The sequence below is a fragment of the Apiospora phragmitis genome (genome assembly GCF_038363925.1).
Source record: "Apiospora phragmitis strain CBS 135458 chromosome Unknown utg000008l:1.0-3514335.0:1.0-3519231.0, whole genome shotgun sequence".
NCBI lineage: Eukaryota > Fungi > Ascomycota > Sordariomycetes > Amphisphaeriales > Apiosporaceae > Apiospora > Apiospora phragmitis.
Window position 1 is genome coordinate 3,061,533 of NW_027117407.1, and position 19,556 is coordinate 3,081,088.

General features: G+C 52.3%; 7 protein-coding genes across 7 annotated transcripts; 5 read left to right on the forward strand and 2 right to left on the reverse strand.

Moving 5' to 3' along the window:
• Positions 1-44: 44 nt before the first annotated feature.
• On the forward strand, positions 45-1,018 carry PG994_009369 (uncharacterized protein; the record flags this gene model as incomplete). The annotated part of the gene is made up of 4 exons (XM_066860778.1): positions 45-74; positions 396-707; positions 781-840; positions 905-1,018. 4 exons carry the CDS (start codon positions 45-47, stop codon positions 1,016-1,018), a joined length of 516 nt encoding a protein of 171 aa, XP_066714367.1.
• A 490-nt stretch (positions 1,019-1,508) lies between these two features.
• PG994_009370 (uncharacterized protein) lies at positions 1,509-3,141 on the reverse strand (the record flags this gene model as incomplete). The annotated part of the gene is made up of 2 exons (XM_066860779.1): positions 1,509-1,802; positions 1,843-3,141. The coding sequence occupies 2 exons, from the start codon at positions 3,139-3,141 to the stop codon at positions 1,509-1,511; spliced, it is 1,593 nt and encodes a 530-aa protein (XP_066714368.1).
• A 5,201-nt stretch (positions 3,142-8,342) lies between these two features.
• PG994_009371 (pisatin demethylase) lies at positions 8,343-9,299 on the forward strand (the record flags this gene model as incomplete). Its single annotated transcript, XM_066860780.1, has 2 exons — positions 8,343-8,480; positions 8,619-9,299. 2 exons carry the CDS (start codon positions 8,343-8,345, stop codon positions 9,297-9,299), a joined length of 819 nt encoding a protein of 272 aa, XP_066714369.1.
• A 1,595-nt stretch (positions 9,300-10,894) lies between these two features.
• On the forward strand, positions 10,895-12,519 carry PG994_009372 (uncharacterized protein; the record flags this gene model as incomplete). The annotated part of the gene is made up of 2 exons (XM_066860781.1): positions 10,895-11,656; positions 11,743-12,519. The coding sequence occupies 2 exons, from the start codon at positions 10,895-10,897 to the stop codon at positions 12,517-12,519; spliced, it is 1,539 nt and encodes a 512-aa protein (XP_066714370.1).
• Positions 12,520-12,723: 204 nt separating this feature from the next.
• PG994_009373 (uncharacterized protein) lies at positions 12,724-13,734 on the reverse strand (the record flags this gene model as incomplete). The annotated part of the gene is made up of 1 exon (XM_066860782.1): positions 12,724-13,734. One exon carries the CDS (start codon positions 13,732-13,734, stop codon positions 12,724-12,726), a length of 1,011 nt encoding a protein of 336 aa, XP_066714371.1.
• A 2,894-nt stretch (positions 13,735-16,628) lies between these two features.
• PG994_009374 (uncharacterized protein) lies at positions 16,629-18,021 on the forward strand (the record flags this gene model as incomplete). Its single annotated transcript, XM_066860783.1, has 3 exons — positions 16,629-17,079; positions 17,271-17,391; positions 17,595-18,021. 3 exons carry the CDS (start codon positions 16,629-16,631, stop codon positions 18,019-18,021), a joined length of 999 nt encoding a protein of 332 aa, XP_066714372.1.
• A 714-nt stretch (positions 18,022-18,735) lies between these two features.
• On the forward strand, positions 18,736-19,110 carry PG994_009375 (uncharacterized protein; the record flags this gene model as incomplete). The annotated part of the gene is made up of 1 exon (XM_066860784.1): positions 18,736-19,110. The coding sequence occupies one exon, from the start codon at positions 18,736-18,738 to the stop codon at positions 19,108-19,110; it is 375 nt and encodes a 124-aa protein (XP_066714373.1).
• Between the last annotated feature and the right edge of the window lie 446 nt (positions 19,111-19,556).

Below are 19,556 nucleotides of genomic sequence, written 5' to 3' on the forward strand. Positions count from 1 at the left end.
CGTGATTTGATACCCAAGAACAGGACGACAAAAACTCCCACAAAATGAAGGCCTACTGGTACGACAATGTCGAGGTAAGTCGAAAAACGCGAACGAACGATGAAGGAGTTGCATGTCCATCAAACCCCGCATCGTCATGCTTCACGGGCACAACTTCAACCCACTCCAGCCGTGACCCATTGCGCACATCGTGAGATACTCATCTCATCATCATGGCGAACATGGCAGATTCCCCTTTCGATCTCCACTTTGGCTTTACCGAACAGGCATCGAATACTCCCAAAGAATGCCCCTTCTCACCTCGCCACCCCTGAACCAATCCCTCCCCTTCCCCTTTTTTTATTTATCTCTTTATTTCTCAGTCCACATCTAACCATGACAACCACCACCACCAGGGCGACCAGCGTCTCCCCCACGACAGCGGCCGCGCCCTGAGCGAGGCCGAGCTGGCGGCCGTGGGCGTGACCTACTCGCGGCACCCGACGCTGGCGACGGTGGACAAGCTGGCCGAGGAGCGCGGGTACCGCAACCGCGATGAGGTCACCGTGAGCCCCGAGAAGATGGGCGCCGTGTACGAGGACAAGGTCAAGAGCTTCTTCTCCGAGCACCTGCACGAGGACGAGGAGATCCGCTACATCCGCGACGGCGCCGGCTACTTCGACGTCCGCAGCCACGGCGATGAGTGGATGCGCATCTATCTGGAGAAGGTATGTTGTTCATTGTTATGTAGTTGCTACGACTTGTGAGTTGCGGGCAACTAATAATATCCATCACACACAGGACGACCTGATCATCTTGCCTCCTGGGATTTACCACAGATTTACCACAAGCGAGAGCAACGTAAGTATCACCAGCGCTGAGTACTGGGGGTTTCATTGAATATTTGTATCTAACACGATTGCAGTACATTCAGGCCATGCGTCTGTTCAAGGACGAGCCCAAGTGGACGCCCCTGAACCGAAGCAACGAGTTGGATGAGAACGAGCACCGCAAGGCCTATGTGCAGCAGTACAGCTGAGAGAGCGCGGATCCATGGGGCGGGTTCAATGACGAAAGTAGTAGTGAAATCCTTCAAGGACGTCTCGCGTTGCCAAGTGAAGCTGGTACCAAATTGATTTTCGTACACACCATGAGCTGGACCAGGCCGGAAAACTTGTTATTTATACAGCCTATCTGACCGGGTAGTGTGCTCTTTTCTGTCAGAATAAACGATCGATTATGAATGTATGCCTGTCCCCTTACTTTACATCAAATGCTTTGCAGCCTGGCCACACCCCAAGTGGAGTGTAGTCGCCGCATTTCATGCGATGCCCTGTCGAGTCCCTTTTAAGAGACTCAAAATCGATAGGAAACCCCCGCGCAATGCCATGCCTGAAAACAATATTGCCTCCTATCACTGGCCGGAAACTTTCATGCCAAAAAAGCCCATGCTTCCATAATTCATACCGCATAACGAATTCGTCTGCCCTAGACCACCGCTGCTTTTGCAGATATGCCTAGTGAAAATCCTAACGCCAGCGACCACGTCCCGTAGTCGTCTTGTTCCGGGCGCTCTCGAGGTTCTGTTTGAAGTCGCCATAGAGAGCTTTCACGACCCCCGACGCGCGCCAGCCATCGACAATGGTGTTGGCTAGCTTACTGCGCTTCTTGGGCTTCAGCTTCTCACGCTCCTTAAGCTTGTCTGGCTTCATCCAGCCGTCTCTCTCGAGTCGATCCTCGACCCACTCCTTCAACGCATACTTCCAATGATACAGGCTGTGCGCTGTCTCGGCGTTACTGCAGCAAGTCGAGCCCACAACCCACTGCTTGTTGGTCGGAGGAGGAGTTGCCTCGCGAGTCGACCGAGGCGTGGTCGTCATCTTCATCGCTGTCGGAGTCCGAATCAGATTCGATTTCGTCCAGCGTCTCTTTCCGATACGGTGAGCCTTGGAACTCAATGCGCCAAGTTGCCGGGTGTCCACTACGACCGCACGCCTCGCAAGTTTCATACTTGCCCGCATCGCCCGCGTCCATTTCATAGGTATCAATCTTCGGCCGGCTGTGAAGGGTACGGTAGAATTCGGGCTTCCATGCCGAGCTGGTGAATTTGGAAGAGGCTAAGCCACGAAATTCGTCATCCAGCTTGCGCCATGCGTTGACGTACATTGGGTCTTCTCGGTCAAAACGGGGGTTAATCCGATTGTGTACCAGCCATTCCACTACAAATGGGAACTGATCCTTCAATGGCATAGTCGCCTGGGCAGTGAACTCTAGGGGTATAGCGATATCAGGTGCGCCAAGAGGTCCATCTTCGTCCCACTCGATAAAAGAGTCCAGATCACTGTCTTTCTCCTCGTCGCTGCCTTGCTCGGGCGCTTTCTTGGTTGACTTTGACTTTTTGGACTTTTTGGACTTTTTCGAAGGTGATGGAATCTCAGGCTCAACTTCCAGTTCATCGTCGTCGTCATCAAACTCCTTCAAGGCTTGCATTCCTTCGTCACTGTCCGTGTCGTAAAGCCCTCGTTTCTCACCATCATCCTCCGATTCCGACGATGTGAGCTGTTCGATCTTTTCACCGGCTCTCCGACGTCTGAGCAACTCCATCTTCTTTTGCTTGTCGCTTCGATGGCCTTTATGCCGCTTGCTTGGTGATGAAGCTGGATGTTGACTCAATCTACCTTTTCTGGCGACAAGCTTCCTGGCCGACTTCGTGGGAGATTTGATGGCTTGGTCATCTGATGAACTTCCACCGCTGCTAGACCGGCGTGGCTGTGAACTATGGCCGACATTTCTCCTCTTTGCTGGAGATAGGACAACCAGTTCATCATCTTCATCAGAGTCCAGGTTGACAATAGGAGCTCGACGTCGCAGTGAGCTGGGAGGTACAGGCTGGTCATCTTCCTCATCGTCTACCTCTTCATCATCGTCGTCAGACAGCACAGTGCGCTTCAATCTCGTAGACACAGACTGAGAAGAGCGCGGCGGTGGGATGTGCTCGAGAGATGGCAGTTCATCCTCATCGTCGGAGCCATCATGCAAAGTCACACCTTCGGTCGCGGCCTCCTCGTCAGATGAGTCAGCTTGGGCGCGACGCTGGCTGCCTGTAAATCTGGGCATGAAGCTAGCGGCAGGCTGACTGGCGCTGACCTTGCCTGTCCGCATCTTGTGGTAAGAAATTGGCCTAACAGATTAGGGCAGGGATGCAAGACGTAGAAAAGTGCAGATGGAATAGAATATCACAGGTAAATTGCAAACTGAGATGGCTATGCTCAATAGCAGCTCACTTCGGGGTGACGTAGACGTGGGGAGGTCAAAAAGACAATCACCAGTGCAAGAGAGCGCTCAACTGAAACAATCAAAAGTTGGATATAACTGAACAAAAGAAGACAAAACAACAAAATAATGGACATACCCATGCCCGTAACTTCGCCAATTGTATGTTGAGTGCCAGGGGAACGCTTCAAGCTCACCGGCTTCAAGGGCGACGAGCGTGACGGCGACATGGCCGGCTGATTTGAATACCTGATTCGAGTAGGCGGCATGCGCTGATCGGGCGAACTTGATGCACCGGTCGGCTCGAAGGTCAAGCGCGCCTGCCTCTTTCTTTTGGTGGCTGGCATGTTGTCCTCGATTGAGTATGGAATACCTAGGTGTATAAAGGTAGAAGAGGAAAATATATTCGAAAAGCACGAACAACTCATGCGCTGGTGTGTGTTCGATTCGGTGGTACAAGGGTGCGTAACTTCAAGTGGGCAACGGATGGTGTGGCAACAGCAGCCCGTAGGTCATTATTTCAATCAAGCATCACTGAAAGATGGATCGTGGCTCAATTTCGCCTCATAGTAGCGAGACGTTGGCAAAGGTGTTCGTCTCCCATAAATTTGCACATATCAGGAACTATGCCAGTTGATACAGCAAGATCTCGTCACGTTGGATGGAACCTGATTTTGGCGCCATACACGGATGTAGGTTGCGATGACAATTCTGGTCTACGCGCAGTCACGTGCGAACGCTGAGCTAGTGTACTTAATACAAGTAGCTTCCATTACATGCAGGTGGCAGGTAGTAACCTCCAATACAGCGAGTCGAGGCTGTCTCACAGGTTTTCCATCTTGACTCGCATCTTCCGTTCCTTCCAGCCTCGTCAATTCATGAAGTCCCCAAATCCACCTAGCAATATTCGTCAGGGAAAGTTTCATTTTCCAAGCATCTTGTTACAAGAATTAATTAGCTAATTCTTCTTCTTCTGGTTTTTTTTCTTCCATCAATGTGCAGCAAAACATGCAGGTGAGTAACGTACTGGGTCAATGGGGTTGAATAGGATGTGTAGGTGAGGCTGGTTGATGAGCTCTTGCTCCTCAGCTGGGTTCATGAAAACACCACGATCCGACGAAATGGCCATGTTGGGCTTCACGGACACCAAAAATCGCGCGTGAAAAAGGACGAAATAATTGATGCGGGGTAATCTAGCCTTGCAGCAATGCTAAGAGCAAGAAAATAAAGGGAAGAGACTTTGAATCTTCTGTTCCATTGACGGATGAACGTAGAGTCGCCTTATATAGGCAAAGGCAGATATACAGAGGATATCACGACGGTAGTTCCTCTTGTACCATGTACAAGCAAGAGACTGACGGATTCTGTCACTGAAGAACGCCTCTTCATATTTGGACACACTCATTGGGGGACACTGGGCTCGCTGTTGCCGCCCTACGATGGCAGAAGAGGGCACGATTGTATCAACAACCTCCAGCAGTATCGCGGGCTTATCGCGTCACTATCTCAGCGCCTAGGGCAAGCGCAGACATCAGCGGTGCACATGAAGGAGCTGGGCGCTTTCCTCCTCTGGTTTACAGAAGGGTGCATCGAGTGTGGTCACTCGGATACGGTGCGCTGGACTCCCTAATAAGATGAGCCCTGAGCTGGATTCACTGTCCATGGCTGAAGGTTTGTTGGATCTCGTAGGGAGGCCTACAGTCCTTCTAGTGGACTTTCCATGCTGGAATGAGATATGTGTTGTGGATTTAGGTGCTCTTTCATCGCGCAACTGCTCTAGAGTCGACGTATGTCCTGAGTTGATTGGCTCTGTGGGGGTGTTTAAGGTGAGTGTTCAAGTGCCTGCTCAAAAGGGGTGAGTACGCCGTGACAGATATAGCTCAAACCAATACCATATCTGCAATCCTCCTTACAATAGTCCAAGTCTTTCGAACATACTTCATCGTCATTCAGACGCTCATATTTAATTCAACTTATGGTCAACTAGATTTGGTATTGCAAGTGATTGACGGTCACATGGCAGTGTTGCTCGATCTGATTTTGCCAAGAACCGGGTGTGGATCACCCACCCAGCATATCAGCGCCGCGCATCCAAGACAAATTCAAAAGTAAGCATTCATCAATAGATTGATAGAAACCCCAAACCAAAGAATGCATACAGTTCGCTACTCCATATATCTATCTTAAGTTGGTTGTAGGGATCGCAACTCAAAGATTAGAGTCCCAGATGAGCCGGGCATGCTCTGCAACTCAAGTACTTCGAACGGACTCGGGAGATATCCATTACCGGACAAGTATCAGTAAGTGCTCTACCGAAGCAGACTGACTCCACACCAGAATAGGTAATGTTAACTGCATCGGCAGTACAAGCAGGGGATAACAGTTGGCTAGCAGCCTTTCGAGTGGCTCGAGATGACATTGGATCCGAGACCAACGTAAAAGTGAGGAGTTCGACCGTTGTTGTGATTTGCTGGAACGATCGCCTTGCGGCTCAGCAGGCGATCCAGCGCTCATCAATACCACCAGCGGAGAAAATCACCCCTTTTTGGATGGAGCTGCTGTTACTGTAGTTCGATGGATTATTGCCGTTTCCATATGGTTTATATATATTATTTATGAGTATTTATACTGTACTAGGGCATTGAAAATGGTAAGTAATGTTGGCTATTAGATGTAGTGGCGACTTAATTTCGACTGTAGAAATCTAAGCTGCGACGCCGTGTAGTTTCCGCATTAAGTAGTCCGACAACATGCGCATAGGACCATATCTAGGGGGGTTACGATGTCTTTAGCCGATATATCACACTTTTCGGTCCATTGAGTGAGGAATATCGAGCTTGAAACTATACTAACCCGATCATGCTGACGATAACTACGCATAGTTGCCGGTTATCTTGCTTAGCCTAGGAGGTGGCGACGGATTTTCTGGTGTATGACGATATTCGTAGGTATTCGCATATACCATGGAAGCGTTGGCTAGCTAACCATGTATCACCTCAGGCCGGTGCCGTCTATTTGCTAAGTGACCTCATGTTCGTGGGGGAATTCAACGCTTCCTTGATATTGGGGCACAAAACAAAGCGCCTTCGGAAGGAAAGGGGCAACTCGAATCTCCGATCCGCACTTGATAGCGGCAGAGACCCGAAAGAAGTATTTAGAGCCTCCATTGTCCAATCCGTCAAGAGGCTTTTCCTCTCCCCGATCGTCCTGCTCTTGTCGCTCCATATGACCACAACATATAACTACTAGTATCTCATGTTCTCGACTTTCCCACGCGTCTTTCAAGGGCAGTACGGCTTTTCGACCAGCGGTGTCGGTCTGTTGTATCTGGGGATGGGGGTTGCACCTGTCATCGCGCTGCTCTTCGGTGGCTTGGCATCTGACCGGCTTGTGACATACCTGACGGCACGCAACGGCGGGATAACCAAGCCGGAATATTAGCACTCGCCCCTGTTCTTCAGTGCCGTGCTCGCGCCCGTTGAGTTATTCTGTGCGGCTGGGCCGCAGAGGAGAAGACGCTTTTGGACGTTCCAATCACCGGCTCTGCGTTCGTTGGCGCTACAGCGTTCACAATCATAGTGAGTGCTGGGATTAGCTTCATGAGAACGAGCAAACGGCCTGTGCGCTGTTAATTACTAGATGCCGGCATTAACGTATCTTGTCGATGCGTACACTGCCTATGCTGCCTCAGCAACTGCAGCGATGATTACTTCCCGCTTACTGGTTGGCCCAGTTCTTCCTCGAGCAGGAAACAAAATTCACGACTCTCTTGATGTTGGACTGGGGATATCAGTCCTGGGATTACTTGCAGTGGCTTTTATGCCAGTACCTCTAATGTTCTGAAATTACGGGGAACTAATCCGCAACTGTAGGTTCTCTCAAGTTAGATTCTGACAGGATCTGAAGATTTGATGAACGCCGAAGCTGCCATGGATAAATCCTTGGTCAAGAACCGCCAACGGTTGCCTCGCATATGAGTGTGTTGAACAGGGCCTCGGGATCCTGGTCCGACTTGCCGTCGCAGGGTCGCCGATCGCGAGCGAGGATAATTATTTCGATCTTTACCTGCAACGTATACAAGGACATATGGAAAAGAGCAGTGACAGGACTAGTAAATCTTGTGGATCTGGTGTTCCGAGTAGTGTTTTTGGTTGGGTCGACTCGGATTTCGAGTTTGTGTTACACTCTTGTAACGGCGGGTTTCTGGGTATTTCTCATCCAACATAATAGACTAGCAGTCAAGTCCTAGTCCTAGGAGAGTTCGACGCCAACCAGTGCGGGCCGCTCCGCTACGAAATATACCAGCTTTGAATGACCAACCAGAATCGATATCGAGCTACATGATCTCACAGAAAATGGTTGGAGCCCTGATGGTAGGGACAGTCTAAGCTGCTCCAAGTGTGGAGGAAGGGAGATCTGGCATTGGGTAAACGGAAAGGGGACCTTGTGGGAGTAGACACCCCCCGCATCCGTGATTGGTATTCTGGCCTGCTAGTCTTCCAATAACAAGGCGACATGTAGCGATCAAGGTTGTTATCGTACAGTAGCAGTGCTCCACTTGATCACTTGGCTACATGCTATACGGATTGGGCATGCTTGATAATATATATGTCTTAAGTTTGTAAGTTTTGATCCCCGCGTCATGATCTACCAGAATTCCTCGCCCCCGATCTATTTTCTTCCATGCCATGGTCCGTCCAAGGCCTCCCTAAACTGCAAGATATACTGATCCTCACCAACCGTATCAATATGGGGATCGTTGCGGATCTTTATGACCTTCGTTGTATTATAGCCTCGGCTGTATTAGGAGTATATCTGCTGCAGAAAACCCGCGTATATTATCGCCTCAGATCATTCAAGGGGCCCTTGGAGCTCTGGCTGGTCCGACTTGTGGCATGTCTGGGCCATTTTGAGCCTTAAGTCACATTTGAAGTATGACGAGGCATGCAGGAAGTTTGGTAGGTTTGCTTAGCATATTCTATATCATCCCGTAGCTGGATAAAGGGCTGAATTGCTCCGTACGCACAGGCCCCATTGCTCGGGTAGGACCAAATGATTTGATTACAGCTTCTCCAGAGCTCATCACGCGCATGAACACCGTCCGTTCCCCCTACAGCAAGACCGGCTGGTTTTACCGGCCCACCCGGCACAGGAGAGAAGTAGGTCATGTGTTCAGTGAAATGGATGAGGAGAAGCATATGGACTTGAGACAACGGATGGCGTCTGGGGTAAGTGAGGTATCTGGTGCCGAAGATAGAGAGTGGGTTTGCTAACAAGATCCGAAACGCGTATGTTGATAGTATTCAGGTAAGGAGAATGTTGGATTGGAAAAGTCGGTCGACGTCCATGTTGCGGAATTCGTACAGCTATTTCGCTCTTCGTACATCTCCACCGAGACCTTGGCCAAGCCCGTGGACTTTTCCAAGAAGGTTCAATACCTATCGCTCGATATCATCAGCGATATCAACTGGGGCAGACCCTTTGGAAACCTCAAGAGGGACAGGGATGTCGACGACATTGTTCATTCGTCCGAAGAGGGTATATGGTTCTTCAACTTCATGCTGGGCACCGGTTTGTACAGGATCCTCCACCAACCCCTAATCGCGCGCTGGGTAGGCGTGTCGGTCAAAGACTCCACGGGCTTCGGCCGGCTGCTGGGCAACGCGCGCGACATTATCCGGGAGCGCCTACAGCGCGACGCCGCCCACGACAAGCGGTCCGACATGATCGCCTCGTTCTTCCGGCATGGCCTCACCGAGGACCAGATCCTTTCCGAGACGACGCTAGAGATGGTTGCGGGGGCCGACACCACGGCTTCGGCCATAGCCATCATTCTGCTCTATCTGATGACGCACCCGCGCGTCTACGCGAAGCTGCCGTCCGAGATCGACACATTCCGGCCCCAAAACAACAAAATGAGCTCGGCTGGCGACGGAGTCATCTCCGACGCTGACGCCCGCAAGCTGCCGTATCTGCAAGCCGTCATCAAGGAGCCCATGCGCGTTTACTTCCCGATACCGCACCCCCGGACAGAGGTGAGCATGTGATCTGAGTTGTCCAGTGTGACTAACCGAATGGCGTAGCTGATGCGAAATTTCGACTGGTCCCTTGCGCGGCCGGACCAACCTTGGACGGAAGGCAGCTTTGGCGGGCTCTTGGCGCACAAGGACATGTGGGTGCTCGCTTCGGAGCGTCAGGGGGTCGCGGCCTGAATGAATCGAATCCAATAATAGCTGGTCACCGACCTCCCGATGGTCAAGGCGGCACTGGAATGGACAGGTCCTTACCACGCAGCCCAAACTGCGTCTTCTTATCTCCGTCCTCTCTGTATCTTCAGCCCTATTTCCGTTGAGTAATCTATGTGGTGGGACAAGCAGTAGCTATTAGACCAATTTTGCCGCCATCCCTTTCTTGGGTCAGTCCCAGGCAGCAAACTTCATTAACGTCGCCGAAGCAATGTCCTCGGTCCATCGCCATTGGGTGTAGTACGATGTATAAGGGCCGTAGAATGGTCATGTGTCAATGAGGCTGGACCCATGTTGTGCATAATCCCTAGCTAGGGTTCAAGAAGAGAAGACCCGATCTGCCGGTAAACAAGCGATACACGGAAGGAAGTTGCGGAGTGATTAGTAGAGGGAAAACAAAATATTATTCCTTGCATTTCAGCCACACAAGCAAATTCCCAATGGCCATTCAGAATCCAGGGGCTGCTGAATAAGATATGAGAAAGCCATGTCCTTGGCGCGTCTAATTATTACCAGGGTATATCTTTCCAACCTGAAACATGTTCCTTTCCCAAGCTTCTGTTCAACGTCTTGACTTGTTGTATAGTCACAGTCCGACACTGTTGTGGAAAACTCATACATAGATAATGTCTCCAAAGTAGATTAAATAGGCAACACTACCCTCTTCTTGCTCAGTCCCGTTCTCCTTCTCAGACACCTAGGACAGATAGCGTGGGTACCCAAGGCAGTGAATCGGAATGCACGTATTAACGTATGTCACCCAAGTTCAACATACTTCCAGACTATTCGAGCCTGGAACATCCGGTGAGTATGTCAGTCGCCAAACGATCGGTAAGAAATGACATGCAAAGCAAGGAGAGCCTAAGCGATGCCAGAAGAGTGAATAACTCTGGAGAAGCCGAATTTTGTGTAACGTCCCGCATCCGACGGTCTGGTCCAGACTACGGGTGCGAGAGCGAACTATCGTTCATGAAATGTCCGGCATCCGAAGTCGGCCAGCAAGCAGCCTGAAAACACACATCTAGTTCTATGGCCTTGCTGGGAAATTTTATGTGCCGCTTCCATCGATGATTCGACAGCACACGGAGCAAACAAATATCCGTTTGTAGATGTGAATACTCCCTTGCATACTTGCAACATGACGAGAGAAAAGGACAAAGCTCGGGTCGCTACCGGTCTGTGGGGTCTCCATGGTCACGATATGAAGTGAATACAACTGCGGTCAGCTTTTTTAACGACTTTTTTTCTGCAATGAAACATTACTTATTAGACATGACCCCACCTCCTGACAACTTGTTCAGAAGCTGAGCCAACCCAATAATTCTCTTTTGGATTTGTTGCCACGTCGTGGGAGGGATGTGTAACAACTCGCGGCACCCAAGCAGCTAACATTCAGGATGGATACAAGAGAGAAGGGTAATGGCACCCTGTTCTGGCAGAATGATACGTTACCGCACCTGGACGATCCTCTTCGGAAAGGCCTGATCGCCGTGGCTGTCGTATCGATAATCTCTTTCGTTTCGACCGCAGCCTTGTTCACGTACCTGCTTTGCAAGCTCCTAATCGACTCCGGCCGCTGCAGACGGCCGCGGCGGCAGCTGCATCAGCGTCCGGAGGAGACTCGGTCAGAGATCTCTCTGGACTTGTCGCTTAGTATACCGGTCCAGAGACAACTCGAATGTGGCCAAGATAATCCAATGTCCCGAAACCCATCAACTCGGAGTTGCAACAACCACCACCACCACCACCAAGCGCAAGGAGTAAATCCGGCAACGTCTGCGAGAGAACCAAATCAGTCGATTCGAAACCCATTCCCGTTCCTCATCATAAGCATACTGGCGGCGGAATGCCATACAGCCCTCGGTTTTTCGCTGAATCTCGTCTGGCTGCTGTACGGTGGCATCTTTGTCGGGACGCCAGCCTGTTCAATGCAGGGCTGGCTTAACAGCATGGGCATACTGTACAGCAGTATCTCCTATATGTGCATGGCAACGAGCAACTACCTGGCCATCGTGTGGGGTTTCAGAGCACGGAACAAAACCATCTGTGTCACCAACCTCGTTGCATGGCTCTTGGCTATGGGCCTCGTAGCCGGTGGAATCATTTCAGAAAAGCAGGGAAAGGAGTTTGGGGGCTGGTACGTCAGAGCCAACGCCTGGGTACGTGCGACTTCACTTGATTTCCCTTCTACTTCTATGGTGTTTTCTCTATGGCATTGGCCACGACTAACTCAAGGAATGCACAGTGCTGGGTGAACCCTAAATACACCGAGGAGCGCCTTTGGTCCTGTTGGGCGTGGGTGTTGTTCTCGATTCCCTACACCTGTTTTCTCTACGCCCTGATATTCTGGAAAATATACCGCCAGAAGCCCTGCAACAAGGCCCCCGGTCGCGTTGCCTTCGCGGGCGCCGCGAATCTTCCCTCGGGCTACCACCCGGCCTTCTTCGTGTACCCGTTCGTCTACATCGTGTGCACGATCCCGCTGGCCATCATCCGGCTCAAGCAAAGCATGGACGACGGCGGCGACGGCTCTGCCAGCAACCAAAAAGACATGAACGCCGCGTACTACTGCGCCGCCGCCTTCATGGTGTCCAGCAACGGGCTCTGGAACACCATCCTCTGGCTGACCACCATGTTCGTCAGCACGCCCGAGGACATCCGCCACGCCGGGCTGGGCACCTTCGCCTTCATGCGGACGCCCGAGTGGCGCCGGTTTGGCAACATGGTCTGGATCTCGGGGCCCATGAGCAAAGGGCCCGTCGCCAGGGTGGGCCGCGGCAGCGGCGAGGAGATTCCGTCGTGGTGGTGGTGGCGCTTGGGCGGGGAGACGCGGCTGCGCGACAGCGCCTGCACGCGGGGCCGCAGCCAGGAGTTTCTGCACCTCGAGGACAACGGCATCCAGATGGACGTGGTGACGACCATCACGGTGGAGGAAGCGGCTGATCGGGAGAAGGAAGTTGATCGTGGAAGGGTACTGCCGCACAAGCATGAAAAGCATGACGATACGGACAGTAGCATGTGACGGGGTGTTTAACCAGCAGTACAATTTGGGTTTTTTGGCCCGGCTAAGCGAGTCTACAGAAATAAATACATGAGTTCTATGGCATGCAATGCGCTGATCTAAGTTCTATCTAAGACATTCTCAAGCATTCGCCGTGTTATTATTCGCTAATTTCTATTCAATGCATCACCCTAACCCCTTCTTTCATTCGAACACAGGAGTAGCTCACAACCGCGAGGCTTTTTCCTTGTTCTCCGTCTTTTCCGGCTTCGGCCGCATGATGGACTGCTGCGACATGACTGCGACCAAATTCCCGTCCTGATCCCACAACCGGCCCTCGGAGTAGGTGCGCCCGGCGCCGCCGGCGATGGTCTTGCGCTCCCGCAGGTGCCAGCGGTTGAAGTCCGGGTGGGGCGTCATGAAGCGCAGCGCGAAGTCGAGCGACGAGCACGCGTCCACGTCGTCGAGCCAGCCGCGGTCCAGCGTCAGGGGCAGGAACGCCAGCCCGCCGTCGAGGCAGAAGGCGAGGGCGGCGGCCTGGTCGGCCGGCGTCTCGAGGCTGGTCTTGTTGCGCATCCACTCGGCCGACGTCCGGTCCGCCAGCGGCAGCGCGTCCTGCGTCGTCGGCCGCGCCTTGAGCATCCCGTTCAGGTTCTGGGCCGCGACGCCCTCGCGGCAGGGGCGCGACTCGAAGAAGCGCTCGTGGAGGGCGAAGACGTCCCGGCTGCGCGCCGCGGCCGCCGTCTCGGCCGCGGTCAGCACGCTCGTGAGCACCACGGGGGTCTCGGACTGGTCGCTCGGCCCCGCGTAGGCGTGCGACGGCGCCGCCGAGTAGGTCTTGCCCGGTGCCGCGGGCTCTTCGGCGTGGAAGTCGGCGATCAGCTCCATGCACGTCCGCATCTGCGTCTGCTGCGGCTCTTCTCCACCGGTGGTGGTGGGCTGGGCCTGTTGGACCACGACGCGCCGGGTGGTGAAGGACTTGGTGGTGCGGGTGTCGTGCACGATGCAGACAAGCCTCTCCGTCGTCGAGGCCGGGCCCAAGTAATGCCCCACGAGAGAGTAAAGGCGGTGGTTGGGCGACACAGTTGTGTAGGCGGCCCTGGTGGCCACGCCAAGAGTGCAGCCCCCGTAAGCGATGGGTTTGGAGTTACCCATGCGGCCCGGGTTGACTTTGGATCGGAACTGGCCTGGCCCGATCTCCTCGATGGCCGTTTGTTCAGTAGTAGTGGAAGCCATGATGTCGCTGCTTGCGGTAGGGGGTGTAGTCGAGAGATCTTGATGAAGTTCACTGCACATGCATGTAGGATACCACCCACCAACGACAGTAGAATTGTGGGGATCGGATCTTGGGCCTCGGCTGCCCCTGGACCGGAGTGGGTCAGATCCATATTGTCGGACTGGAGGCGTGATCCGTGATCCGTGATCCGTGAGATATAGTATTACGTGTTACTGGAGTCTGCGCTTATTTCTACTTCAGCTGCTGACATGCTGACTTACCTCACGTAAAGCTGCCTTATAGGACGGAGGGGGTACATGTGTCATAAGCGCTACTACCACAGAGGATTTGTTCTGTGTTGAGTCACATGCCTGACCTGTGTCGTGTATAGAGGCGTTCGTTAGATTCTGGACTCCAATGGAATTCGTATTAGTCGAATTTTGCTTACCAATTATCGTTACTTTTGGTGGTTTGGAACCCTGAAGAGACTCTTTTCTGAAAGAACCTATACGGATCATATCGAGCTGCTGTTTTCTTCGTCAGTCGAACGCTGTCCTCGCCATAGGGACTTCAGGGGGTTCTACCACGGATCAACGTAGTCGAGGTACCGCCACGGGGTATAACCACCTCCTGATTTTGTATGCTTCCCGTGCATTCACAAGGCTCCGCATAGCCTTTGGGGGTAAGCCTTTGGTTCGGGAGTTGACATAGGCGCATCTGCCAGCCAAATAATGGACTCGTGCTTCAAGCTTCTGTTCAGACTCAGCACATTCTGACCACCACCGACCTGGCCGTAGAGTTGAGTCTAGACCCCAACCTCCTCGTAAAGCGTACTTTCGACTTCTGAATTCAGCGCTTCCCAAAGTGAAGCGAGTCTGTTGATGATGTCGATATCAGTTTTGAAACAAGGACAGAACTAGATCTTTCTACGAAAAATTTCAACAATGTTCAAGTGAAGGAACCAAGGCCTGTAAAGGAAATTTGCATACCGGGAACCTCCAGGGTGCTGCTTTAAACAATTTCGGGCTGCTCCTCGCATTGGCGTTTACGACGGAACCGTTAGCGAGCACAACTTCGAAGTTGACCATATCGTTCGATGTGATACCACGTCTACTACCGTTCTTGTCTATAACTTCGAAACCGGTTTTAAGGTTAAGCATAACAAAATTGGGATATATGCCGGAGTATACGCGAATAACTTCTGTCTCTGAATAACATACCCTGTGTAAAAAGACAACCGTCCCCCAAGAAGCAACCCGCAAACGCCAACGTCTCCTTCAAGTCCTATTGTGGATGTGCGGTTGTATTTCTCGATCTCTATCATAACGGCGTCTATGTGGCACCGGTTACGATAGAGGCAATATCCCATCGTCTTGTCCGCAAGAAAGTTAGAAACGTAATGTGTGACCATAGGAGTGCATGGGCTCGGATGTTTTATGCTCACAGTATCGTCTGAATATATAGCCTGATTGAGCAAGCTGAGATCGACCGTCGCACCGCCGGCAGCATTGTGGGATGCTCAGGTTCAGTGGTCGAGTGGCCATCAAAGCGTGTAGCCACATCAGCAGATCCCGATGCATTCGAAAGGAGATTAACGGCTTTCGCGACTTCTTTTGTATTCCGTGGTTGCACGAAGCAAGACGACTTCACAGCACGGATGGTTACCAACCAGTAATACGACGTCAGACTTGCGTCATATGCCAGGTCTGTGGGAAGGGATACAATATCTTTCCATCCCGTAGCCATAAGAGCTTCACACTGTCACTGGTGGGTCCATACATCACATGGATAGGAGGGGTGGTCACAAAAGTTACGTTCTCGGAACCGGCAGACGGTGACACTTTCGTATCGCCTAAGGAACGCGAGGTGAGCAGGAGCAGCCCCATGCTCTTGACGAGGTACCCTGCGCGAATCATTTCCCCAAAGAACAAGATGAACAAAAATGGAGATAGAAAAGAATCTGCAAGGACACAGCTATGCAAGGGGGGGCCAAAGGGGCCATGCCTTTTATTAAGGCGGGCGGGATGTTGGGACAGGAACGCGACATCCGGGTTTTGACCTACATATGTATCCGGCAGGGCGGGCAGGCGGGTTGGCAATAATGTAACCCAAAGGCCAATATATGCAGCGTTCGTATGCAACATATGTAAGTAGCAGTTGGGGCAGTTGTTGTTTGGTCCGTGATGGCTGCCCGCAACACTGGAGCCGGTGGTCCGTGAGGCCATATGGGATTCGCAGCGGAGGCCCTTATTCGCAGCCCGGTTGAGAAGGATCGTCGGCCACTAATCTTACCCCGGCTAGTCGACCGTACACGGACAGAAAGTGGCACGTCGAAATAAGGTACCGCCTTCTTCCGCGTGTGACGATGGCGTCGATTGGCCGAGCCCCTCGCCCACCGCAGGGCAAATAAGGCCAGCCACACAGAATCACTGCCAAACTCTGGGTCTAGACTGTTTGCTTCACCTGCAACCCCCAATTTTGTTTATTGAGAACATGTGGTTGGTGGCCCGTCGCGGTGGAAATCACATCTCATAAAGACGTTACAACGCCTCCTTGCAGTCTTGTCGGAACTGGGGGATGTTGCTTGATGACTCGGTCCGAGATTACCTATGATGAGTATTGATCCTTGGCGTGTTGGTTCTCTACTCCTTTCTGGATCCAACGCAACGCGCTCCCAAAGTCCCCTCCATTGAGTGGCAGAGTCACCTGAAGTTTTTTAGATTTGTCGTCATGTATTCAATTCATCACCATCTTATCTTTCAAGACGTTCGTTTAGTGTAGAATGGACAAGAGCCTCGTTCCTTGAATTCAACGGTGTTCGGTTGAGCAAACTGGCTATCAATCATTATATTCCCATTCCTCTTTTCCTGTGACCGATTACACTCGTCCTCAGGAGAAGGGAAAAAAAACCCAGATGTCGTCAGTTCCCCCCGGCTTCAACGCCGCGCGAGACGGCGACGTTGCCCTGGTCGGGAACTTCGTCGTCTGGGCCATGACCCTCGTCTCCGGCGCCTTCCTCGGCTTCCGCATCTACATTCGCAAGACCCGGATGCAGCCGTGGTGGGACGACTATGTCCTTGTGGGCGGCTGGTTCTTCACTATCGCCCAGAGCGTTGTCTTCTCCGAGATGCTCCGCCGGGGGTTCGCAAAGGCGACCATCGACGAGCCTACCATCTTGATGCTGATGCTCATCGGCGACAACCTGCAGAAATTCGCCCTGTCGCTGACGAAGCTCTCCTTTTCCCTCACCTTGCTGCGGATTTTCACCTCGGGGTGGCAACGATGGACCATCATCGCTCTTCTTTTTGTCATCAACTCCTACTATATCGCCCATCTGTTTCTGGTCTGGATGGATATATGTGATCGTATGTGGTTTCCCTCTCCCTTTTGTCTCCAGAAAGGCCTAACATCGAGAATCGCAGACCCCCAAAAAGGCCGCATATCAACATCGTGTTTACACCCGGCAAACGGAATAATCTTACAGATCGCTGGAGCATGTTGGTTTCCCAGTCCCCCATCAATCCCCTTTTCTACAATGAGCTGAAAAAGTGAACAGATCTCTCCGCCGCCTCCGACTTTATACTGGCCTTCTTGCCCCTGAGTCGTATGTTGGAAGTGACCATGAAGTCACATGATAAGATGGTTGCTGCAATCATCACAACGAGCGTCGGTGTAATGTAAGTACGATATCTTCCCCAGAACTTATAATACGATGATGTACCACACTGGAATATGACCGACTAATATACCACTACAGAGCAGGTCTTGGGGGCTAGTAAAAGGATTCGAGGGTACAAGACTTTTGGATGTCGAAAACACCAGATGTAAGCTAAGATCTCTCTCTCTCTCTCTCTCTCCAAATCATCTGGACCCCCAACAGGACTAACGGGCGAGCCAAACCAGACTTCCATTCTATCTGGGTCTATCACATCGTGGGCATCGCCGAGCCTAACGCCACCATAGTGGCGGCCTCCATCCCGATCCTACGAGCCTTCTTCCGCACCCAGAAGAGCCGCGACGCCCCGACCTTCCTCCTCAGGGGTATGGGGCCCTACGTCGCATCGAACAGCGCCGGCAAGTTCTCGAATGCGGGAGGCGGCAAGGCGCGTACAAGTCAGAGCAGCGACGCATTCAGTGAGCACACTGCCCCCAAAGGGCACGAGGAAGACGGGCACGAGGAAGAGGACGACGGTCTGGGCATCATGCGAACGCGGACTGTTGCCATCACGTACGATCATAACACAAAAGGAGGCCCACAACCGGAAGCCGGAGATATCGAAATGCTATCACGATCGGCTCCTAGTTAGTCTTGTGGTTCAGGACACCAACATTCTATATAGATACCCCTTTTTACTACTGAGCAAATGCGGTCTCCGAACCTGATCTACATTCCCGGTTTCCGTTCCATATCTTTGATCAGGCTAAACTGAACTTCATAACACTTCAGCATTCGCCTCGTGGAAGCTAGACCTTTGTGTTGGAATACTAGTATGAGAGCAAGAATGTGGAGGGGGGAGAAGACAACATACACAATTTTGCACAATTGTACTTTGCAGATCATGGGCTCTCGTCCCTTACAAATACAGGCCATCTTGTCTAGATCCCTGCATCATCTTCGTATGTTACTACCTAACCCGGCTGCCCGGCCGTGCAAATTTCCTACACTTTTCACGATCTGCAGCTTTCCCATCCCTTTGTGAACAGTGCGGGTCCTTCTGGAACTGTTTTTTCTTCTTTTCCTCCACTGCTCTTCTCCGTCTTTTTCTCCAGTCTTTGAGGCACACCCACCGACCCGAAACAGGCTGCACCAAATCAAGTACCAGTATAAGGGCAGGCTCTCCCCGGCTCTTGCTCCCCCTTGGCCACCTGGGCAGCATCTAACGAAAAAAGAATAGTAAGCAGAAGCCATGGCAGCAATACTAACGGAGCCCGCGATCATCGTGGTGTCGTACTCGGTTCCGTAGGCGTCGACGTGGGCGTCGACTGAGCCGAAGCCCCAAGGTACCGAGTCCGTACCCACCATGGGGAACGGGACGACGCTGGCCACCCTTTCGGTGTCGATGGTGGTGAAGAAGGACGGCATGATCCACTGCCGCCGCTCGGGGCCGGTTGGCTTTGTCCGCGATCAGCCGCGTCGTCTCCTTTGCCATGCACCCGAGGTCGATCAAGACATCCGCGACCGTCAGCTCCTTTTTGCATTCGAGCGCCACGAACAGATGACGCAGCTCCTTGGCGTGGCCGTTGACGGAGAAGCCGGCCTGGCTCACGGTGGCGAGCCAGACGTCGTCGAGGCGGATTGTGAGGTGGTGATGTTTGTTGTACGCCGCTCGTGCTGCCACGACAAACCCAGTGTGAGCCCGGCAGACGTTGCGATCGCGGAGTTTTTCGGGGGCTAAAGGACGTCTTTTGAAGCTCTCCACTCAGGCTGTACTGTCTTCAGGACAGGTCTTCGACTGAAGTGGCTGATCGCCCAGCCCATTTATTAGCTGGCCGAGAGCGACCCGGACTGTGATAGGCATCTTGATGCCTTGGTACCCGAATTATCCAGAGCACGGGAGTACATGTAGTCCTCGATTGAGTGGGCGGCAGAGGTAATGCCAGCCAATCACCACACACGCTGGAACTAAAGGGAGGTCATATGTTCTGTGTCAGGTTATCACAGGCAATCAAAGAAGCGCACGGCGATGACCAGGTACGTAAATGACGCATAATCGAGAAAGTCGGGAATGATGAAGCCTTGGCAAATTTCATGTTGATATCGTCAAACCCCTATTTACGGGTATTCCTTGAACGCCGCTCAATGCCAATCTTCTATGTACATCACTTTTGAGTAGAAGCTACC